This window comes from Cryptotermes secundus, unplaced genomic scaffold (genome assembly GCF_002891405.2).
Source record: "Cryptotermes secundus unplaced genomic scaffold, Csec_1.0 scaffold497, whole genome shotgun sequence".
Taxonomy (NCBI): Eukaryota; Metazoa; Arthropoda; class Insecta; order Blattodea; family Kalotermitidae; genus Cryptotermes; species Cryptotermes secundus.
The window spans coordinates 514,281-539,854 of NW_019730587.1; the positions used below are offsets into that span (position 1 = coordinate 514,281).

The 25,574-nt window shown below is 42.2% G+C and overlaps 1 protein-coding gene across 2 annotated transcripts in view; it reads left to right on the forward strand.

Annotated features, from left to right (window-relative positions):
* Positions 1-25,574, forward strand: part of LOC111866363 — a 270,515-nt gene that overhangs the window by 205,270 nt on the left and 39,671 nt on the right. For both annotated transcript variants that reach the window (XM_023855240.2, XM_023855241.2), the window contains exons 4-5: positions 14,117-15,018; positions 22,133-22,235. In XM_023855240.2, the coding sequence (XP_023711008.1) occupies positions 14,117-15,018; positions 22,133-22,235 (1,005 nt within the window). The remainder of the gene's footprint in view (positions 1-14,116; positions 15,019-22,132; positions 22,236-25,574) is intronic.

Below are 25,574 nucleotides of genomic sequence, written 5' to 3' on the forward strand. Positions count from 1 at the left end.
TTTGGGATAACCGTTCAACTGAAGATCGTGTCTCACGTTGTTAATTTCTCTGACCAAATCTCGTCGATCTTGGCATATGGTAGAGGCTCTGTCGTGGAGACTTTTTATCAAGCATCTTTTCACATGCGGCGGCTGGTTAGAATTGAAGTTGAGGTATTGGCCAGTGTGGGTGGGTTTCCTGTATACCTGTGTGGCTAGTGCCGTCTTTTTCCTGATGACTAAAACGTCCAGAAATGAGATCGCATTGTTAGACTCAGTTTCCATGGTGAAGTAGATGAAGTAGACCCGATGTTATATAACGAGGACTAGCTTTTCAACAACAATATAGCGACTGCTGCTGTGCTCGTAGATATCAAGAGATCCTTTCACACGACATGGCGCTCTCTATATAAATTGTCAGAACTAGAATTTTCGACAAGCCACGTTAAGCTAATTGGTTTTGTTCTCATTGATCGATGATTTAAAGTGTTTGCAGAAGGCCAGTTTTCTACGCCAAGAAAAATAGCGGCAAAGATTCCTCAATGTTCTGTCCTTTCCCCAATCTTGTATAGTCTGTATATGTAAACGATGCCTCCTGGCACCAGGGATAAATCTTGCTCTGTTCGCGGACGATGCCTATATTCACGGGACTTAGAAACACGAATGTCGTTTTCTCTAGAAACTGCAACGCGGCCTCACTGCAGAGAATTCGGGATGTGGTGCTGGGGCATGAATATCAGTGAAGAGAAAACTCAGGCGATCTGTATCCCCAGAAGACTTAAATTCCCTGATGACGTACTACAACTAAACGCAGGGAACATTCCGTTTCAAATAATGTAGACTATCTTCGACAGGAGAGTAACATGGAGACACCATATCGAAAGGACTGTAACGAAGGCCTTACGCACGTACATGTCTATTGTCTATTTAAATGTGGTATTTTAGGTATGAATATTAAACTTACGCTTTACTAGGCTCTGATTCGTTCAGATGAAACGTGTATGGAGTATGCGGCGGACGCCCACCTCTTGAAATTGCAGCGCCTGCCAAACAGAGTACCCCGCGCTACTGGAAATCTTGACAGGTGCACATAAATCTACAAAATGCACGTTGCTTTCAGAATACATAAACTAATTATGCAGCACACAGGCAGACGTATTCCTAAACCATGTAAATCCAAATGCACGTGGCATAGAAGAAGGAGAAGCCAGGCATAGGAAGTATTAAAAAAAATAAAGCTAACCCTGTAACAGGCCATAAAGGCCCATAGGGTTGTGAGACGTTAAGGGTCCCACGTTATCTAGACAATCGGCTCAAAGATGGCGGTAAGGTTGTCAGCCTTACGCGCCGGCCGCGCTTTACTCCCCAGGAAAGTTATTTATTTAATTCCTGGTACTCATTTCTGTTAGAGGCTGAGTGAACCCCAGGGCCATAGTGCGGCTGGTATGATTAGGTCAATTGAAAAGAATCCAATGACCTCATCGGGACTTTAACCCGCGACCTTCCGGCTTGTAGCATAGTGCCGCAACCACTACGCTACCGGGTGCCCCTCAACATAGGAAGTATAAGTGGCTTAAACTTAGCGGCGGTCAGGCCCATGATCGTTCAGCTGATTAATTTTAGTTTCAGAGGAATTACATGAGTCACGTCATAGCATGCTGCACAAGCCTGCATTAACCGACAATCGCTGTATACCTTGTATAATGTTACTTATGCAGTACAGTGCAGTGACAAATATGCGCGGATACACTCGTGCTGAAACTGCGGTGCAACAAACGTAGCGCCTACATAGAAACACCGACCCCTGTACAGTGCAGTGCAGTGACACAGAGGCCACAGTGACCTGGACGTCGTGACAGCGCGGATATACTCGTGCTGAAACTGCGGTACAACAAACGTAGCGCCTACATAGAAAGGCCGATCCCTGTACAGGGCAGTGCAGTGACACAGAGTCCACAGTGACCTGGACGCCGTGACAGCGCGATACACTCGTCCTGAAGCTACAGTGCAACAAACGTAGTGCCTACATAGAGAGGCCGACCCCTGTACAGGGCAGTGCAGTGACACAGAGTCCACAGTGACCGGGACGCCGTGACAGCGCAGATATACTCGTGCTGAAACTGCGGTACAACAAACGTAGCGCCTACATAGAGAGGTCGACCCCTGTACAGTGCTGTGCAGTGACACAGAGTCCACAGTGACCGGGACGCCGTGACAGCGCAGATATACTCGTGCTGAAACTGCGGTACAACAAACGTAGCGCCTACATAGAGAGGTCGACCCCTGTACAGTGCTGTGCAGTGACACAGAGTCCACAGTGACCGGGACGCCGTGACAGCGCAGATATACTCGTGCTGAAACTGCGGTACAACAAACGTAGCGCCTACATAGAGAGGTCGACCCCTGTACAGTGCTGTGCAGTGACACAGAGTCCACAGTGACCGGGACGCCGTGACAGCGCAGATATACTCGTGCTGAAACTGCGGTGCAACAAACGTAGCGCCTACATAGAACCACAGACTCCTGTACAGTACAGTACAGTACAGTACAGTACAGTGCAGTGCAGTGCAGTAGCGTGACACAGAGCCCACAGTGACCTGGATGCCGTGACAGCGCGGATATACTCGTGCTGAAACTGCTGTGCAACAAACGTAGTGCCTACACAGAGAGGCCGATCCCTGTACAGTGCAGTGACACAGAGTCCACAGTGACCGGGACGCCGTGACAGCGCAGATATACTCGTGCTGAAACTGCGGTGCAACAAACGTAGCGCCCACATAGAATGGCCGACCCCTGTACAGTGCAGTGCAGTGACACAGAGTCCACAGTGACCGGGACGCCGTGACAGCGCAGATATACTCGTGCTGAAACTGCTGTGCAACAAACGTAGTGCCTACACAGAGAGGCCAATCCCTGTACAGTACAGTACAGTGCAGTGCAGTGACACAGAGTCCACAGTGACCGGGACGCCGTGACAGCGCGGATATACTCGTGCTGAAACTGCTGTATAATGAACGTAGAGCATGCATAGAAAGACCGACCCCTTCACTCATCAAAGAGGAGACCATACATCAAACTCACCTGCGTATCTTGGAGAGAACAAAAATTTTGATCACGGATCTCAACGAGATTCGAAGTCACATGTGACTGTGCTAGCTAGTACCAGCATAAATTTAACAGACCGACCAACAATGTCATGAAGGCACGTGAGGGAGTGGAGATTCAGCTCCATGATTCTTGACCTCAGCACTGATTACAAATGAGTAATCAGCTTCCCGCCCCGGTCTCTTTAACCCCGTCACGCATTGCATTAGAGACTGTGGGCCCCAAGAGCCGGTCTGGACATCTCTTGGTCCTGCCGGGAAATGAACCCCGGCCGTAGGAAGGAGTATAATAGAAACAAATTTTGAAGAAGCTACAGTCTTTTACTCTTTCGGAAAAATATTTTAATTTTTACGCTTCATTATAAGTTTGGAAAATGTTCATGCACTTACTCCAAAAGTGTTAAACGTCATTGTTATTTAAAGGACTAATCCCGAAAACAAATCTGTTTAGGCAAACCGGAAAACAGAGAGGTTCACACTATATGCTGCCATGGCTAAGAAATGGGGCCTAGAGCTGTTAAGTAATAAAACAAATTTGGGAAATATTTAACGACCCCCCGAGAAAGAAATCCCGGTACCCATTGTACTATAGGAGTTGGGCGGGCTCCAAAGCCGATCTGGACGACGTGGAGAAGAGAAAATTCTTGACTCCACCTGGACTCGAACTCTGACCTCTCGGTCGTCTAGCCCGTAGCCAGTCGCTATACCGACTGCGCTATCCCTGCTCCTTATATGCAGGAATTGAAACTAAAAAATGGCAAAGAACTATAATAGAGATAGAGAATAAACAACAACAAAAAATAAAACAACTCTCCCTTTGCCTTCTAAAGAAACTTTTTCCCCATACTTCGTAAGCAGGCATATGCCGGCTCAGAGACATTCAAAACTTAGAGACCGAGGATATGGCAGTGTTGTGCGTCTGGGGTGATGCGATAGGTATGTACGTTAGAGCCTGGGAACTCGGAGATGAGAGTGCTTCAGCCCCACTTCGTGCCACACGAAACTCGCCCGGGATCGAACCCCTAGGCTCTGTGGTCAGAAGCAAGTCTGAGGTATTTCACGGCCTTCTGCTACAAGAAATTCCATCACTGGACTGCCTGTAACTTGCCTAGTGAGTGTGGGAAAGCGATGAAACCGCTATGATCTCCCAGCAGAATTATAGCAGCAGGCAGTCCCGGCCGGTGGTCTGTGGTACTGGGATCCTGACGCTACAGTTTATGACTAAATCCAGCTGCAACTCAAGGCAGTGTAATTCCATTGCCCAAGTTTCGAAAAGCGTAAAGAAGCGGATTATGTTGTGAAGCCACCTAATGTCGTGTTAAACGGCCTCCTTTCTTATTATGGATGGCTTTGCTCTGAATAAGGCATAGGATATATGGCCACGGAAGTGGTTACCTACAACAAAGCCTTCTAAAGCCTTCGTCGCTATTAAGACTCGGCGATTCATTTGTTCTCCGTGTTCCTCACTCTGTTTCACCCCCCGCTTCCTACTCACCCCCTCCCGTACTTCTATTCCACTTCTTTTCAGGTCCATTCTTGGTTTTAAATTGGAAGCACGTTCTGAGATCGGTTTACATAAGATTCCTTCCAAAGATAAGGTCAGTCAGGAAGTGATTATTCCGTAATGTATCGGGCGCATTCGGTTCACATTCTTCGTTCTTGCAACGGAAGTGGAAGGGTGTAGGCCACAGGATTACACATTTCCCAATCCGTCTCTTTCATTTATGTTTTTGTTATATTTCTCACCTCAATGTCTCTAAAACTCTCAACCTTGAAGTTCTTCCAAACAGTATTTGAAAAAACTAAAACTCCGTGGTTTTGGTCCGCAAGCTAACCATACCGGCCGAGCGACCGCCGCTTGTCAGCGAAGTTAATGCCAACTTTAGCGGATAGAGGGTGTCACGTGGTCAGCGTATCGGATCCCCACGGCTGTTAATTTCGATTATATAGACCGGAGACGCTACTTTTTCATTCAAGTCGCTCCTCATTTGTCCTCACGAGGCTGAGTGGACCCCTTTCCAGACCCACTAGTTCTCAGAAAATCTGGTAGCGTCGAGAATCGAACCCGGGACCGCTGGATCTGTAGCCACGAACTCTGGCCACTAGACCTAGAAAAAATACACTACGTTGTCATTATGAAAGATTGTCGGTTAACCTGTTTAAGGAAACATTAATTCATTCTGACAATAATATGTATATAAGGATCCCCACCCACTTCAAAATAAACCACCTGAGACAATTAGTAAGCCCTAATTGGAGCTAGCTGGCGCCCAAAAGCAAATATGAGGAGCGGTGAGAATAATCAGATTTGTTAAAACAGGAATCTGATTTGTGTTAAGCCAAGATATACAGTGCAAAACATAGCGCATACTGCCCACAGCCTCTAGTTCTCTCTTGGAAATACAAGGTGTAGTCCAACTGCTTAGGGTTCCGTACGTAAGGAGCGCTGAGTCACTGATGTGTATGGTTTGAGCCTCTCGCAGTGTAATCTGGAGCAAAGTGTGCCTACAGTTGATCAGCCATTCTCTAAACTCGCCTTTTTGGAATAGCGTAATTATTATTTTCACAAGACAAAGCTGATCCCTCACTCTGAGTCACCCTATTTCTAGGGTCTTGCCAAACCCTGAATAACATTCCATAACATGCTGATGTTTTATGATGAGTTGTTGAACTCTGTGCACTTTTCTCAAGCTGGAGGATCACTTTGTCGGCTCTCTGCAGCTCCTTATTTAGTATTAATATTTCATATCTGGAGGCCATTTTGTCCATCTGCAACCTGAGGATGCACCATGCCATGCCAGCAAAGGATCCATGTACCATAGTCACACACATCTCTACCTAATCCAACCAGAAAACCAATGTGAAGTCAGAATATGTTTTGAATTTTAATGTAGTTATGGGTTTCAGAATGTTTTAAATTTCCTTCATATTGGTCAGCTATAGGATGCAGGATAGTGTAGTTGGTATAGCGACTGGCTCTGGGTTGGACGACCAAGAGGTCGAGGTTCAAGTCCAAGTAGGGTGAAGAATTGTTCTCTTCTCCACGTCGTCCAGATCGGCTCTAGAGCCCACCCAGTCTCCTATACAATGGGTACTGGAATCTCGTTCTCAGGGGTAAAGCAGCCGTGGCGTGAAGCTGACCACTCATCTCCAGCTGGTGCCGAGGTCAAGAAACTGTGGATCTATACATCCACTCCCCCATACGCCTTCATGACGTAGTACTTAATTAGTTAAACACTTTACCTTTCTTTACCTTAAATTTTAAACATATCGATGGATCTTCCAGTTCTGTAAAAAGACATAATTTCGTCATCGATTAACTGTCATGTATATGTGTAGTATTTATAGAAAAAGATGTATTGTAGAGTTATTCGGAACTTAGCACAGATTTATTTAAAAAGGAATTTTGTGTTAAAGAACATAGAATCGCATAGAGAGAGAGAGCGAACGTGAGCGTGAACTTACGACTGAGGATTTAACACATGGATGGAGAAAATTACGCAAAGAGGTGCCTCATACCTTCTGATTTCCATCATATATACATAATTGAGCCGATCAAATCAAAACGGTGAGACTGGTTGCACATGTAGCAGGATGGGGAGAGGGAAGTGCGCAAAATATATTAGTTTAAAAATCTCATCGGAAGAAATTTTGGGAGGAGTAGTTGTAGATAGGACGGAATGCGGAATGGATTCAGCTGGCTCAGTGGAGTCTAATGGCCTGCCTTTGTGAAAACAGTAATGAACCTTCGGGTTCCATAAAACCAGGGTATTTTAAGTGAATTAACAACAATCAAAAGGAAGAAGGTTCGCCGTGGAGTTAACGAGGATGTGTTTCAACCAATGTTTCTGAGCGCATGCGTGTGGCAGAACGCGCTTGAACCCTAGCAGACCACTTCAGCTATCAAAGAATCAGAGAGCTGACCCTGTCCATGATGCGGAAAAGCAGTGCTTGGGTGGAGAGAGAACATGTTTGGCGTGTGTTCACAACTTTTAGTTCCCGCCAGGGACGTACAAATTTTCCTTCGTCGCGCTGTTTTATAAGTAGAAAGTTCATGTTTCATTTGGTTTGTATCGAAGCGCCCAGTTAGTATAGGGTAATTTCATGTGAAGTCCAGATAGGTCGCTCGACCATTTAAAAAAATATATTTCATACACTTATTTTATACGTATTTTTATAATTCATAAATATTTTTAAACAAATTTAATCCCCTCGGTTCTCCCGGTACAGCCGTTTCTATAATGCGAAAAGAAAACGCGTTTTTGGCTGAAATTGAGGTTTACGTCACCTTCTACACGTATATCTCGATATCTATTGATGCTAGAAACTCCAATAAAAACCAATTTGTTCCTCATGATTTGGACTACAGTTCATATTATTACAAGTTTTTACTCAACTCACTTCCTCTAGTTCTAATTAAGCTTGAACCTTACCTATCGATTTTGGGAAAAACGCCATTTTTGACCTTCAAAGACCATTGGGAGGGGGGAAGTATCAGATCTGTGATTTCTACCCTTTGTTGTCTTCTGCATGGGGAATATAATCACGTAGTTTTGAACCCCGTATCTACTTTCCAAAATCTTCTGGGAGCTTCCAAGCTTTGCTTTGGGCCAAAATCGGCCGTTTTTAACATCTCATATCTCCGGTGGGGAAGCTCCGAAATTTTTTAAATTCATATCGAATAATTCTCTATTCTACAGTAACTTGGAGTTAACATTACACCGTCAATATTCTACTAATAGCGAAGTTATGGGCACTAATTTTTACCAAAAAATCAGTACCTCAACAATTGGCTAGGAGAAGGATATTATATGCAAACCAGAGGTGAGTAAAACGAAAGGAACGGCAAAGACAAATGTTGAAACACAGGTCGAACCTCAATTTATAGAACAGACACCCACCTCCCTGTCACCGATCACCAAAATCTCCGTCTAGCAGTTTCACGGTAATCGGCTTGAAACCTAAATCCGGAACTGTTGCCCAAGGAGTTTACAGCTATTCTCTGGCGTGTATGGGGGTGAGTGGGGAAGGGGTGGGGGAAAGTAACGGGGTACTTGGGAACACGTATAGGCTGTTTGGAATAAACAGTACACTGAGCTGGGAGACGCAAGGCTGACTATAACACCCAGTATCCAGTAACCCAATAGAGCCGAAACACCATTGTCACCCTTTCTTTCGCTGCTGGGGTAAGTGAACCCCCCCCCTTTCCCTCTCTAGAAGCAGACTTTCCTTCGCGGCCAAGAACTCTCGGGCGGCTCGTACATCGTAAAAGAGAAGATACTTCACGTATTTAAGGACATACAAATTAAAATGGATTTTAAAGAAACCCGACATCCGACTGAATAATTTCTATGACAAAGCTACAAATTTCGTTTCGCACTCACTGAGACTTCAAAATCGACAACATGTCATGTTGGAAGTATATTTGCTGATTTTATAAGTGCGCACACAAATATATTGCATGAAGAGAAATTTTTGAGAAGGTAATTTTTAGACTTGAAAGGATTCTGACGGTGGTGTTTGCTGTACAGAACTGTACGGTTTCTTATTTTGGACTCTGTCCATCGTCTGGTGTATATAAGACAAAAAACCACAACGTTTCGGAAACTGGATTTGTCTCCGTCCTCGGGTGGATGGGGCAGGATAGACCTACTCAGTTGGGCCCGTTAGAAAGAGCTAGTCTCAATCACTGGACAAACTCCGGTCAGTAGAGAACAGCCCATAAACACCTGACAACAGGTTCCATCAGTGGGAGGTAAGAATAAAATCACAATAAAGGGCAAGCTAAAACTTTTGTGCCAAGCATGCGCATCTACTATCAGTCAGATGGTTCAAGCCCACGCTTCTCATTATAGTTAAGATCAGTTTCGAAAGTATAATCCCATTTATGCTTATGTTTTCCAGTTGGTAAGTTTCCTTTCCTTCCAAATTTTGTATGGAGATGTCTCCCATGTGTGCTACGTTGTTGATTTGGTCATCTTACTAATGCTGTGTATGCATTCCTTTTCATGCAGTTTTCTGCAGCCTGCCGGTAAGAATATCTGCTCTCTCCTGGGTTCAAACACTGCCCTCAGAACCCCGCTCTCACTGCATGTTCATTCCTGAGTTTCCCACTCACACAAAGCAATATTCAGAATTGTAATTATGTGTTTTTGATGTTAGCGTAAGAAGGCGACTCAGAACTTCGATCATTAATACCAACTTTAATCCGAATTCCTGGAGTTACTTGAGATGAGGATATGCGGACGGGCGACACGATCTCCCCCTCGTGCGTTAGCTTCGTGCACAGACAAAAGGAAGTTGCACTCCAGTCGAGCGCACACAATTTGAAAATGCGTTCTAGACGTTTTGCGCACCCTTTGACTTCAAATTCATTCTTTACAGACATGATCATTCGGAGGTTCTCGTGGCTGTGTATATGAGAGGCTGCCCCCTCTGGGATGTGGCGGCGAGCAATTGGTAAAAACAAACCAACATTTAGGAAGAATCTGTTGTTTCCAGCTTCGGGGTACAATAATACCCTCATGAATATCCTGAACATACTGATAATGGAGCTTCTATGAAACGTCCATAATTTTCTGACAGATTACTCTGCGTCACAGCCCAGATACAAAAATCTTCGTCTTTCTCTCTTACAAAGATCCACTTTGTGGCATCACCGAGCAGTGGGGCTCTAACTTGTATTTCGCAGGTGCTTGGTTCGAAACGCGGCCAGGAAACCGGCTACATTGCCTGATGCCTTTCGTGGTTTTCCTCAGTCTCTCCAGAAAAATCTGGACCTCTTCCGTCCAAATCATTTCCAGTTTTTCACTCACCTATCACACTGCCATCCGACGTTATATAATCAGCGCCGTAAAATTATTGCCGAAATAAATAGAGAAACCCAGTGTTGCCTTGTATGAGTTCGATACATTTCCACGCAGCTGCATGTGGATCAGGTGTTGTTCTAGACACACATTTAATTCGCCGGGCAATACTTAATGTAAATTATCCTTGCATTAAACGGAAACGACGCTGACGCTTTGCTTCATCTAGGGCCAAGGCTGGATATGTGGAGTTTTCCTTCACTCTCCCTCGGTCTTCAAAAGGAGGGTGCATAAGCTCAGTGAGAAGTTGAAGATATTTTTCTTGGAATATGACGTCGAACAATCTGGCAGATCGTCAAAATATTTTGAAGGAACCAACTGCCTCATTCTTCAAGATGGAAGACTAATGAATATGTTTCCGTGCTCTGTTTCTTGCAACTTCCCTCAGCCACGTCACTGTGCCCTCGGAAGACGCCCGCTTGTAAGGCCACACTCTCCTCTCTCCACTCTCTTGTCCTTATTTCAATCGGTTCGCTCGAACCCAGTCCCGGTTCTCCCTCTATTTCTCCCATTCTCGACCTACTCTTCTATCCTGACCGTGGAGGCAGCAAGTTCCTCGGATACCTTCGTAACAATCTGTCAGTCTGCACGGAGGGTCATCCTACAAGATTGTAATATTCGCTCTCAGCGCCATGAGAACCCAGAAAATCACATATAAATTGATATTTACTGTTGTTGTAGACCCCATTACTGAAGTCATCTATGCATCTGGAGTAATTTTAGACAGAAACCATGCGTAAAAAGGATGGAAATATCTTCTTTTGTTTAAAAGTCACGAGTACGAAGTTTATTCTTTATACTTTTCTGTCCGTGATGATTTTGGCTTGGTTGAAGTCAGGAACAAGTCAAGTTGATTTGCACGTCAAGCCTTGTTATATCCAGAGACGCTAACAAGAATACGGCATGGCTGCATGTTCTTGTAGTCCTTGAGCTGCCGCCAGAATAATTGGAGTGCGATATTTGGATACGGTTTGTTAGAGAGTGCAAGCTTCTCTCTGGAATTATGTTAGCAGGAGCCAAGGCATCGTCGGAAATTCAGTAGGTATCAAAAAGGCTCTGTTTTCGTCAGATTGAAAAGAAGCGTAGATCCGTCTGTCTCTGCATATCTGAAATGTGAGATACTAACGATTCAGCAGTATCGTTTTCATCTAAACGGACATTCTCAGGCATTTGTATCTTGTGTCTCACGGGTCATTTTATCAAGCGTAATCCCATCAGAATGAAAAGATATCTCTCCCTCCAGGAAGTTCATTTTTACACAACCTCTTTATAACAACCGTCACAACACAACAAATATCAAGATGAGTGCCTAGTTTCGACTATCAATCAGGCAACATCAGGCAAATACACGGTTAACATATATACACCACTGAACTGCAGTACTAATAAAATTGGATACAGTACTATTAATTAAATAAAACACTTGACATAAAAATACAATAAATCACATTATATAAAACAGAAGTTATAGTATAAAACAAGAATAAAATTCTTAGATTGATATTTTATATCACTGAATCAGTTGTTGGTTTTGTAATTTCGTTGTGTTCCCACGGACAAACTGGAGTATTCTTTATTTTGTGTATATAAAATTGTATAGGAGGCTCCTAATGTAGAAGTAGTAAATTAATGTTAATCTGAAAATTATATGATTAAATGTTGTTATAATCAACAATTGAATTTGGTATTGAAGATATAGTTTATATTACTGTTTAGTCGGTGCCTCATCTTACAAAGTATTGTCCGCACTGTAGGGAATGTAAACAACGACTGATCTGGTGATGTAAGATTAAAGTCAATGCAAGGGAGGGAGGGGTGAGGTAGAGATAAGGTGTATGCGGAAGTGGTGGAAGGGGGCAAGGGGGTATGACTATATTATGTTTTGTATGCATCCATGATTACACCACATATAGGGTTAAACATTTCGGTAAAATTATCATTCAGTTGCAAATTCAGTTTGCTGATTTCGTAAAAGTGAAATCTTTCATAAGTATCCAAGGTTCGGCCTTTCTTGCCGATATATAGAACTTCTAATGTTTTGTCTGTCGTACTGTATTCATGTGTGGTGCCCAATATATGTTGAGCAAATCTGGAGCTTTGTCCGTTATTTTTTATGTCTCGTATGTGTTCTCTGAATCTGATCTTAAAGGTACGTCTGGTCTGTCCTATATATTTTAATGGACAGTCAGCACATTGTAGTTTGTAAACCCCACTGAGATTATACATATCATTTTTGTCATCATTTATTTCCAACAAATGTTTTGTATTGTTTTTTGTCTTATGTGAGATACCAGCTTCAGTATTCTTGAAAAGTTTAGTAATAGATCTGATTTCATGACCGAAATAGGTAAAGGTGGTCCATTTATTTTTCAGCGTAGAATTTTTTGTAGATGGTTTTTGTGCTAGTTGTATGGTATTTAGTGGGTATTTATTATTATTTAGAATAGTTCTAACAATGTTTTCTTTTATGTTTTTATTGTTATGCGAAAGGGGATATTGATTCAATCGATTAATGAGAAAGTTTATAGCAGCTTTTTGTGTTCAAACTTGTGACATGAACCGTGTATTTGCCTGATGATGGCTACTGATAGCCGAAACATGTAGCAGAACCAAAACTAGGCACTGATTTTGATATTTGTTGTGTTGTGACGGTTGTAATAAAGAGGTTGTACTTTGTAACACAACAGGACGCATGAAATGAAAATCAATTTTTACAGTTATGTAACCTTTAGTATTGCGTTTCTCGTTTAATGGAAGTTCTACATTTGAGATCTCACGTCCCAGCCAGCCGACCGTCAGGTTCCACTAGATGAGCAACACTGGTCTGAACCGCATTGAACGTTTCCAAGTTTTCACATTACACTCAGTACTCATGGACAGATAAAATTAATATTTCAATATGACTTTCCCAATTAATTAGTTAAATACAGGGACAAATTTACCTTACCTTATGGTCGCTAATTTGGCCATACTTAAGAGTCAATGTAAATTTCAACTTCACCGTCATCTCTGAAGCAGAACGTGATACGAAAAACTGTTCCTTATAGCAGCGGACATAGATTTAGTTGTGGCTTTACATTTCTTAAACATTCCTATATTTCAATTACTTAACGAAAGGCAAGAAAAGTGGTTTCAAACTGTGCAGTGTGTTTAGGTTTGCACCGTTGGTAGTGTTGTAACCGTTGTTTCTCACTTCACAGCAGATTATTACTCGAATATCATTAAAGCTTGTGACTACAAAGTCGGCTGGTAACCCTTTAAGTTTCTATCTCTAATTCTGGCAATTGACTGACTTCTACACTTTGCCTCTAATTTCAACGTGCCCCGGTATGTGACTTTACGTCTGATATCTTCGGAGTCTGGTGTTTGACTTTTCCGACAACTTTACGTCTAACTTCTGCCGACTATCTTTACCCACTAACGCTTCCCCGGACGTTCAAGTCCTGGCTTTCACCAGCGTCCCTGCTCTGTCACACACTTAAATTTCCGTGATTGGTCGGTTTAAAATTTAGACGTATTCTAATTAGACATTCCTCCAGTCACTTTAACACTTACAAAGGGGTAAAAAAATTCTGTCTTAACGAACTCCTGTCCAAAAAGTGACGAATGTGCAGCGTGGCTTGGGATCGTAAAACTATCACTCTCCTAAAATAAGGCATGTACTAGATTCCAAGCATTGAGTATACCATGGGATTTTTAGCTATTTTTCGCTTAACTTTCAAAGAGACTTCTCAGTGGGGTGTCTTCCTGTCTCTGCTGTAAGCGTGGGAAGACGCTAACTCTTAAATAGAAGGATTGATCTAAGTCTCACTACACTTGTTCCTGTCCTTACATTGAAACAATTCAATTTCAAATTAATAGCATTAATCGTATTTAAATAGGCAGCACGGCAGTGGAACGGTTACAGTGTTGGTTGTGTTGCTAGAATAAATTAACATAAAAACCACTTATTTTCCAAAATCACAAGACAAGCTTAAGCAACACATGCGCACATTTCCGCAGTTCGCATTTACTTCAGTTGATTTGGTAATGGGATTTTTGTTGACGACCCATTTTATGGAATGAGAACCGTATGCATAAATTCCTGCGCTGACCTCATGAGCTGAAGGAGCCGGATCACCTTGTAACTCTGTCACTTCCTGCCACTAATTTGTGTCACTGTTTCAGGTGGCCAGCCAGAATACACAAATGAAGACCTGGAAGAAGAATTACCAGCTGTGCGTCCTCTTGATATCCCGCTACATATCTCAGAACTGAGACGTCATCCCTACGCTACGAGTACAATGCACACATTTGGACAGTCGGAGTTTGAAGAGCTGACAACCATTGCCAGCAGGACGACTGAACTGCAGCCAACACGGAAACCTGAAGGCAACATAAGGGATGATTCTTATTGGGATGAAGATGATGACTCATACGGTGCAGACCGTTCCAACCCGTCTCTAACGGGTGTCACCACCCCTGAGTATTATACAGAAAACAGGACTGATGTCGAAAAGGCGGAGAATAGCGAGATTAATGATGATGATGATGATGATGATGATGATGATGATGATGGATATGACAGTGAGGATGGTGGTGATGGTCACGATGACGACGACATTGATGATGATACTGACGATGATGACAGTGATGAGACGGAAACAAAAAACCCCAAAGCAAATTATGAAGGCAAGAGAAGGATGTATGGGAAGAAAAGCAAGCAGCGTGTCACATCAGATGAAACAACATTTCATTCATCAAAGAAACCTACAAAATTTGAGGACAGTGTTGAGCACGGAAGACAAAGGATAGAAGATGATTCGGACGACTTTCCAGCATCTGGAACGAGGAAAGAAGGTGAAGGGTCAAACTCAACCTTAACAGGTGCGCCTCGCAGTGCGCTGGAACGAGATCTGGCGACAGTCCTAAGGAATGGGAGCCCAGAAGCAGAGGACCAGGAGGCTAGGAATGTCACCAAGAGAGTACGGAAGGAGAAGAAAAAGGAACCGGGGGAGGCCAATTCCTATGCAGTTCGAAATCTTCAAGAAATCAGGGAGCTGGAGAAGAAAAGAAATATTCCTCAGAAGGTAAGATATTTCCACTTTACTCGTATAGTCATTTTTATGTATTCCTTAAAATGGAAACTGAAGTCAGTTATTTTGATAGGCTTCATTTCCCGTTGTACTCTCTGCATACAATCATCCATCGTTGATTGCCTAAGAAGCTGTGTGCTACAGAGCCCCAGACATGTTTCCGTCTTACAGAACAATCATCAGGGAATACAATTTACTGCAAATTCATATATGGAAATGTTTAAAATATATGGGGTATTATTTCGCTTAAATTTATGTTGCAGTATGGTGATGTAGGTTATACGAAGTACTGTGCGCTTGATAACATTGTTTTGTCATGCTGTTTACAGCTGTCTAGTGCTCGTTTCCTATCGGTGTCTGCAAAAATATACGAGTATGGCAACATTAAGTTTTCGTTTTGATCAAATCTGTAGGTGTTGTGTACTTTTATTCCGATATGCTAATGTATGCATAAATATTTACCGATGAACATGCAGCCCGTTGTCCGTGACGAGGCGCGTTAGTGAGGTGTTGTACTGTTATCAATTGATGATCTCTACTTTTGCATATTTTTGGTATTGCGGGTGTTCATGATCGGTACCGTAGTTTGTTGTCACGAGGGCTTGAAACTGTGTCAATGAGATAGTTGGCTTTTACGTTAGATCTTTGTTCCTGCATGGGGTTTTCCTGGTTTTATATATACGTACATATAGAAGTGTAGGGTAACCCGCATTTTAACTTCTGTACCTGTTGTAGAACATATTATATTAATAAATAATATTTGTTAATCTCTGATATATAATTATAAAAGATAAAACAATTTCGTCCAGTTTGACTGGTGAAGACTTTTCTTATTTCAATTCTTCATGCCCTTAGAGACCATCATCAGAGGGACATCGATACAGTTTGGCAGCCACTCTTACAATGGGTGTTCTGAATGTTATATATATACTTACAATGTTGACAATACACAAATGGATTGCTAGTGGGGTGGGACTAAGTCCCTTGTACTGCGGCCACTTCTAGCCTCTTGTACCAGCCCCAGATGATAGGTGAGGGTGATTGTGGAGCATTTGGTGGAATGAAGATTGGCAGGGGAAACCGTAGTACTCGAAGAAAACCTGTCTCAGCGCCACTTTGTCCACCATAAATCCCATTTGACCAGACCGGGGATCGTACCCGGGCCGCCGCGGTGGGAAGCCAGCGACTAACCGCTTGAGCTATGGCGCGGCCCTTCATTCAGTTGTTAGTCCGTTTATTTATTCTCTGTGCATTTATCTTCATCAATTAGTTAATTCTATCATTGTTTCATGCACATATACCTTCAGGGGCACGCGTTAATTTAGCTGGTTGAAGTAATATGCTACAAGTCTGAAGGTCGCGGGTTCTATTCCAGAGGTCACTGGGTTTTTCAATTGACTTAGTCCTTCCAGCCGCCCTATGGCAATTGGATCGACCCAGTATCTATCAGATATTAGTACCAGGAATCTTCTTTGGAGTAAAGGCGACCGGCGCGTAAGGCTGGTGACCTCACCGCCATCTGTAAGCCGACTGTCTAGAAAATGTGAGAGCCTCGACATCTAAAAAATCCATGAGGCTCCACGGCCTGTTACATGGATGGCTTTACCTTATTTTTTTCACACATTCCTTCGTTCGTCCATAAATTCTAAAATTTTTCGATTATTTGGGTATCCGTTCATTGACTTAGTGATTACATTACTTAATTATTAAGTTAATCGTTTGACCACTTATTTTTACGCTTTCCTCCACAAATTATTTAATGGGGAACTAACAGGCGTTTGAAGAGATCGTGTTCGTTCTCCCTATACGAAGAATTCCTCTAGCAACCTTTACCTTATGGTAAGTATTTTTATATAATTTAATGACGGTTTATTTAGCTGCGATGGGCCGCAAGCAGGTAACCTAACTGAATAAGTGTATACTGATTAACATATCGGTAGGAATCTCGAGAGAAGCGATAATGAGCTCTCTGGAATGATATCACATGCAACTGCTAAGGGGGCTCTTGTTGGAACTAAAAGTGTTTTAATGAAGGTTCTTCCCACGGTTTCATGCGAAATTCGAACCTCCCACGTTGAATGTGGGGAAGATTGGAAGGGATTTTAGAGGAAACTGCGATTTTTCCAGCTGTAACAATATCCCAGAATTCGCTTGCAGTAACTATAGAAAACCACGAAAGAACTGCAGTTTATTAATTTAGTGATAATGTATCAGCTGCAGAGATTATAACATCGAGTTTCATGTTAGGAACAAGATGGTTGAGAGAACAGAGTGTGGCAGACAGCGGTAGGGGCCGATTTCAATGTACTGTTCTCTAAATTGACTAGCCACTCGATCGTCGTCGTCGAGATTCAAACCGCATCCATCTGGATTATGAGCAAGATCCTTTCGCTGAGCTAAGATTTTTATATTCCGAGATAATATCATCGTTACGAAATGGAGTACGTAAACATGCAGAAGTGAGTAAACCTCACAGAGGTTTCTGGGAACGAGGTTTGGTGGCAGTGGATGTCGTCTTAAAACTTCTGCTTCTTCTTTCCCCGAGGCGGGATCTTATCGCCTGTGGATCCATATCCACGAACGATAAATTGGATTGGAAAATTTTCAATGCTGGGTGCAGTTCTGGTGCCACGTTTGCTTTGGGGTTTCGGGATCTGACGGGAATTCGTTAAGAGAATGCAGGCTACGGAGGTGCGGCTTGAGAGCGCGGACTGTCTGTGCAACCGGAAGTGCTGCGCTTCTTCCCTTCTCCATTTGTTGTGTAACGCGAGTGAATTTCTCGCTATTAAATACTGAAATGAACGGGCACAGCAGTGTATGTTCACGTCATTAGTCATGACTAATAGTAACGTGTTTTGGACTGGGTGACTGGATTTATTAACGCCATCTTGTACAGTCACTCGTAATCTTAATAACTTAAGACACAATAAGTTGCTGCCTAGGACCCGCTCCATTCTGGTCACTGTCTCTACTCTGATCTGGACGGCACCTTATACAGTTTATCGGTATCCAAGGACATATTTCTTGATCACTCGTATCCACGGAAACGTGTTCCTTAACGAGTTGGTTTCCAAGGCTCAATCTCTACGAAAACTTGTGTGTCATCTCGTTTCTTAGCAATGGGTCTACATTTCACAATATTGAAATGAAGTGCATTGTCCGCCGGGTTGTAAGGATGTTCAGCTAGGAGACGGGCTTGTTGCCTAGCTACCCGGCGTTACTGCCCAGAAGTGTGAGAACACGAGATGATACAGTAGTGTCACAGCAAGCGCTACATGAAGAGTGGATAAGTAAGATTTATGGGTAACTACACTCTCTCTCTTTCGCACTCCCTGGACACACTAGCTGAATGGCCAAGAGCCAAGAAGAGACTAGGACTGCTTTCTTTACAGCCGGAGTAACATTAAAACCACGGGAAATGTCCTAGCGTTTAAATGCCAGGTAATGTCCACCATAAAGGCCAAATCCTGAACCCAATTATCGTCACAAAGTTTGTCGGGTGACTCGCCTTTCATTTCCAAAAAAATCTTAATTTCTTCTCGAAGAAGCCAAAGCGCTTTAAAACACTATAACACGAAAGCCAGCGAACTTCTGCATAGTACGGTAGACTCTCAAATTCACATGCAATGTCACTAAGTAAAGAAGAAAACTGACGTTGATTCAGTCCCCGAGATCGAATACAATTTACTACTTTCTTCACAAATTGCAACACATGATTCATTTTTATGATTTTTGAGCACAGAACTTCTTGGTGAATGATGCAGTGAATATGGTGAAACTTACAACTAGGACAGACATCTTTCTGCTTGGCCATTAACTTAGCAACAACCCCGTTCTGTTTCCCCGTCATAGAAGGAGCCCCATCAGTTGCTACACACACAAGTTTCGATAACGGAAAATTGTGCTTTTCTAAGAGCCCATACACTTCGTTAAAGATATCCTCACCAGTCGTTGTGTTTTTAAGAGAAATTATATTTAGTAACTCCTCGGTCGCGGCATTCAATTTTGAGCTCGTATAACAAAGCTGCTGCCTTGTGATGATCTAATCACAGAGGCACGTAATATATTTTGCTGGGTATTCCCTTATATTGGACCGGTCACGGTAGCCGAGCGGTCTAAGGCATGCGCTGTCTTCGCTCGCTCGGAAGCCGGGATCGTGGGTTCGAATCCCACTTAGGGCATGGATGTTTGTGTGCGTTTTTCTGTGTTTGTCTACAGGTAGAGGCCTTGCGACGAGCCGATCACTCGCCCAAGGAGTCCTACCGTNNTGTAAGATCTAGAAAAATCGAAAGTGAACGGAGTTCATGGAGGTAGGCCTAGGCCCACTGGGGCTGTAGTGCCAAGGAAATAAAAAAAAATAACTCCTCAGTTGTAATTAAGTCAGTATCACAGGCCCGGATAAACACAGCTAATTGTGCCACGCCACTAACATCTGCACTTTCATCGACTGCAATAGAAAACGCCGTGAAACTTTTAACTTTTGCCAACAAGTGTTCACTTAAATTAGTCGCAATATCACTAACTCTTTCGGCAACAGTGTTTCGTGACAAGGAAATGTTTTTGAAATTTTGAACCTTATCGGGACATACAACTTCTGTGGTTTTTACAAGACACTCTTTTACAAATTCACTTTCGCTAAAACATTTATAATTCTTTGCTATAAGTTCTGCAATTACGTAGCTTGCTTTAACAACGGCTTCATTGTCTCGTTTCACGTTCGTAAACAAAGACTGTTGCTTGCCGAGTGCAGCGTTAAAATCCCGTAATTTATCTTCCCTTGACTTTTCTTTTTACTGGTCGTATTTTTCACGATGGGTTTGGTAATGCCGTCTTACATTGTACTCTTTTGTAACACTTATATTTTGCCCACACATCAAACATGTAGTTTTACCTTCTATTTCACAACAGAAATAAGCGATTTCCAATTTTTCTTGAAAAGCACAACGCTCACTTTCAATAGTTCTTTTTTTGCTACTTGATTTTTTTTAAAGCGACATTGCCCTTTAAAAGTTACTGTACATATACAAGAAAACTCGTAGTTGATAATTTAATGTTTAATTATAACCTTTATACGTTCATCACAATGTAACATCAGCACCTGTCGCTGTGTGAAAATGAACTGAATGACAATGTACAAGAGACTACCGGACTAGTAGGAAGGTGTATCTTGTCTCAATGGTCATAAAAGTGAAAGTTTGCTAGCAGCCCATTAGACAATGACTGGGGGTTGCAAGCTGGTTTTGAAGGTAGAAATCCTTTGCACTTGTCTGTCAGTTGCCACCCTCCTTGCATTCTTACTACGCCTCCAAAAGGGATTCTTGGAAATACTTGGGGTGGTGAGGCTGTGCGGATTTTAGTGCATTAACCTTCTGAAATACAGTAGTTTGTCGTTCACGAACTTTACAAACCGTTAGTTGGACAAACCCTTCTGCAATTCTCAGAATCACTTTTCCTGCAGCCTGGTAATTGATGTCTGCGTGAGACTTCTTCTCTTCTGGTCTGTTGGAAAATTGTCTTTACAAAAAATATTTCTACTAAAATTTTAGTATTGATTTTAATATCAATTAGCTCTAAAAGTTGAGGGGACTGTTTGACACCGCTGATCTAGACAATCGGCTCAAAGATGGCGGTAAGGTTGTCAGCCTTATGCGCGGCCCTACGGCAAACAATGAAACTCCCCGTTCAGTACTCAAAGGATATTGCCCTAGTCGCCTTGAAATAGCATAATGACTTCCGAGCTGCTATATTGCAGTACCGTTGCTCCTGGAAAGGATTTATAATTAACGTAAAGGAGACACTTCTTAGTGTACTCTGTTATAAGTGAAGTGTGTGGCGTAGACCGTGAAATCAGATCATATATCGTGCCTTTGGAAAGACGCTTGATTCCAGGATGGACTCCAGTGAGTCTTATACGAATATTATGCCTCTACTAAGTGTATGGACTTCACACAGTCAAACAGTGCCCACATCTGCAAACCTATTTATTTTCGGGGTTCTTGAACTCGTTGATTCTCTCAGACGGTTGACTGACTAGTAGCTTGATTGATGTACGTAGTTACAGGTGGAACTCTCAAACCAAGATGTATATTATATTTCAAATAAACAGAAAAAATGTTGATTAGTGTCATATAGTCACGTCTGCTCGCGTCTCATCAATAAGATTACATAGACTCGGACTGGATTATATTTGCTTAAGTTAGGTGTTAATTGTATTTCTTCTTTCTATGCTCTTTAATTAACGCTGCTCTCAGGATCTCAGGGACTGTAGGAATGTCGCTGCTGTCAACTTTTCCTTCTCTTGAGGTTAGGTCCATATGTAGTTGAAATTATTTTGGAACTTTAACATGGGTTTTGAGGTAACAGATCAACTACTGAGCAGATTCTTTGCATTCGTCAGATCCTAGGGGAAATATGGGGCTAGAATGGGACAGTACGTCAGCTGATCACAGACTTCAAGAAAGCCTAATATTCAGCTAGGTGGAAGTATTGTACAATATTCTCATAGAGTGTGGTGTACCCTTGAAACTAGTTAGCCTTATAAGTACACTAAAGCTCTAATTGACGCAAGTAATGAGGTCGGTTTATGAGTAAACCTGGATAAAACTACCTACTTGGTGAGGTCTCGTCACAAGAGTGAATACAGCTAAGTTTAAAAAATGTTAGGGACGACAGTACAAAATAAGAGAAGACTGAATTCTGGAAATGATCTGAAAGTTGCCGTTAGGTTCGTGTGCATAATTTTCTGCCTCGCGAATCACATGCCATGGAACACCATCATGCATGTACTACTTCCAACTGTAAGATGAATACTCGGCTTATTTCTGTAGCCAGATCTCCATTTGTACAAAGAAGGTGCTCCGTAAGCTGCCCAAAGAATTTTCACGGAAGGTGGCGTCCTATTCCTGTTTCGTCACGCTACCATTCGGGCTGCCTACTGGGGCCCCTCGCCCAAAGCTGTAGCTCAAGTATATAGTTGAACGGTAGTATAGCAGTAGGTTTACAGGAACGGAAAGTGGCAGTGACAGGCCTTTGCTCAGTTCTACTGCACTGAAGTTTCCATTCTTATGAACACAGAAGCGCCCTTTCTAATGTGACATGCTGTTTGCAGCTTGTGGACGCTGTGAGCCCGAAAGCGGATGAGGACCTTCTGGAGCTGATGGTGCACATAGCGGAGAACCCCACAGAATGGCAGCTTGTTCATCAAGAGCTACGTGAGTATCGGATTTCGATATAGGAACTTAAACCATTACTTTTACCTGTTGTTCGTGTATCGTGGGTTTGTATCTGTTGAAGTCGCAAGTATTCCTTTCACGTGATTTAGAGTGTGCATGGCTAAATACATGGTATTCCTCAGGCTGTATAACTGTTAATTGCAAATGCAACTGTAAAAACGAGGAAGCGATTAAGCGTACGGACACACTATACTGGCAGAAACCTGGAAAGACTGGGCAAAATCTTATTTGTTTATTAACTCAAATATTTTTTTGCTTGTTTCGCACTTATTTCTTGTGTGTTTGTTTCACATCTACTTATCTGTTTATTTATTTAACGATGCTGACGGTAGCTCAGACTTTACGGCGTCGAATGATGAGGTATCTATCTTCATTGGTTGCATCCTGTTGTGTCTTCCAGACATATATAGGAATTGTGTCAACCGTCAACACAAGAAATATACTCAGATTTAATGTTTTACAATTCGATGTTTATTCCTGCTACATGTTTCGGTGGCACAAGACCATCATCAGGCAGTTATATATAAGAATACATACAGTTTTTGAACTACCGATATGGATCCATACTAGTGCAGCGTGTCGTTTTATATACTGACGTAATATTTTTGCCTCAATTTAGTGTTAGAATTAAGTAGAAGATTCAAAATAAGACGAAAGAAAAATATGAAAAGCCTACCATCTGTCAAGATATATAATGTGTTGAATATATTGTCACGTGTTGGGTATGTCACGCGACAAATAACTTTACGTGGGTGATGTGTATGTACTGACCGTCTTCTAGTGCACACAACCTCACTTGTCACTTCACTACATGTTTCGGCATCCCTGTGCCATCCTCAGGTGTGTTATTTACATTAAACTATTGCACTGCTCGCCATCATGTGTCGTTTAGAAAATGATTTAAAATGTATATTCTTCACGTACTATAATAAAATTTATATATATTAAAATTTGTTAAGATTTATCATCTTATACGTATTATTTCAAACTCGCGTATTATATCATTCTTCCGCTATGGGAGTTGTTCTTCCTATATTTTGTGTATACTGTGTCTTGTGATGTGTCCTTCTTTTGTGGCTGCGTGCGTTGTATAACGCACGCAGAAGAATACACATGAAGAATATACATTTTAAATCATTTTATAAACGACACATGATGGCGAGCAATGCAATAGTTTAACGTAAATATGGCACAGTGATGCCGAAACATGTAGTGAAGTGACATGCGAGATTGTGTGCACTACAAGACGGTCAGTACATAAACATAATGGACGAGAATCAGCGCAACAGGACGCTAAAATACAACATTATTAACTTTACGTGGGTCTCGGATTTAGCGAATCTTGCACACCGTACAATTAATATCACTTGCAGTGTCACTTGACTTCTGGCCCAATACTCCAATGCGACGTCTCAACTATCCTTGGCCGTGGTTGGATCTCAACTGTTTTCAGCGGCGGCTATCCCAAGATTGTCTCGTTCTCAATACTCCAGTATTCTATTACTCTGTACGTGTCGTAAGCTCTGCGTATATAGGGGATCTGCGGACTGGATACCAGACACCATTCCTCACCGTCCCGTTTCTTCTATATCGACAGTCTGTTGTTACGTAACGGGCCTTGTTGTCCATCTCCGGGGAAACGCGTTCGTTGTTTCGGCATTGTCTACGCAGCGGCTCACTGTTATTGCGTTACCATGGAAGTGCCTGTTCCAAACACGTTACAATATTATGGAATATTAGAAATATTTAAAGTATTTTATAAATGTTTAAAAAATATTTTTATAGTATGGTGGGTTAAGAAATATGTATGCCAATTTAGATACTAAGGTTCCAGTTCTACAGTGTAGAAATAGTATAACGATGAGATGATTAGTGAATATTCAGTTGGGAAGAATGTGGAAGGAGGCCGTAATGGTATAATAGTATTGTACCCGCATCCATCTGGGACTGAGGAATGCCACAAGAGACCCCAGGATGACTGGTCTCCGGGCCGACATCCAAGCCCGGAAATCTAGAATAAGAAACACGAATGTGGCCCACTAGACTGCGATGTTGGATGCAAATCATTCAGTCAGAACAATCTGTAGTCCAGCGTCATTTCAAACCCGTATATAATTCCAGAGCGTTATCGCTGCACCGCCCATCCATACCTTCTATACCAGTTCACAGATTACAGTCCTCATTGCCAGTGGCGTGCCGTGCATGGAAGCAAGGGAAGCATTGCTTCCATAGTTAAGAAACGAAAAGGAAAGAAGTCATATATAAATAATTCAATTTGAATAATAAGGATGTGAATATTGTCATATTCTTAACATTTTAGCCCGTGTTCATGTTCAAGGCTACATGCCACCTCCTCCTTCTCCCTTCCTCTGCTTGGGTTGACGGACCAAGTTTCCTTTCGTTAATCTTCGTATGAATTCGTCTCACCCGAAGTGGTGTAGGGAAGCATATTTCGGTTTGCTGGCTAGGCCAGGGAAGGAATGTGTTCTTTCGATGTTTATGTGAAAATTAACTATTTATGTGCAATTGCAGTCTTATTGGGTGTTATAAGTAACATTAAGTTTTATTAGAATACTGTAAGTTCATATATATATATATATATATGGCGTAAGATTGTATTTGTGATTGTATTTTGACGCATCAGAAAGAAGCTATCCGCGTTTAAGGGAAGCAAGTGTGATATTGTGGTACAAGTGGCAGGGGAGTGATTAGACTACACGCACAGGACACGGCTATAATGAATGCTGGCAGACAACGCGACTGCGACTGTGCAATCGAGAGCCTTTTAAAATGGAGGTTTAATAGCAGGGACTTTTCTGAAAAGAAAATAATTATAGAAAGAGGACGACCGACATGCGATTTGCCAGAACTTAAAGCACAAACCAAATTATGTGTGAGGAAATTTAATTTGGAACAGTATTCTAAAACAGAGTGGCTATCCGGTTGCCGTAATATAGGAAAACTGTTTTGTTGGCCATGCCTATTGTTTCTCACTGAAAACGATATATGGAACAAGACTGGGTTTGATGATACCAACAAACTTCATAAAGCATTGAAACGACATGAGAACTCTCAGACTCACATTATTTCAACAGTGCAACTTGTTATGTTCGGGAAATCTCGAATTGACTGTCAACTTGACAATCAAAAGCGTCTAACGATACTACATCGTAATGAAAATTTGAATGAAAATAGAGAAATAATGAAACGCTTGATTGATATCATCTGCCATTTAGGAAAGAGGCAACTTGCCCTCCGTGGTCATGACGAAAGCGTGGATTCTATCGACCGAGGTAACTATGTAGAATTAGTTCACTT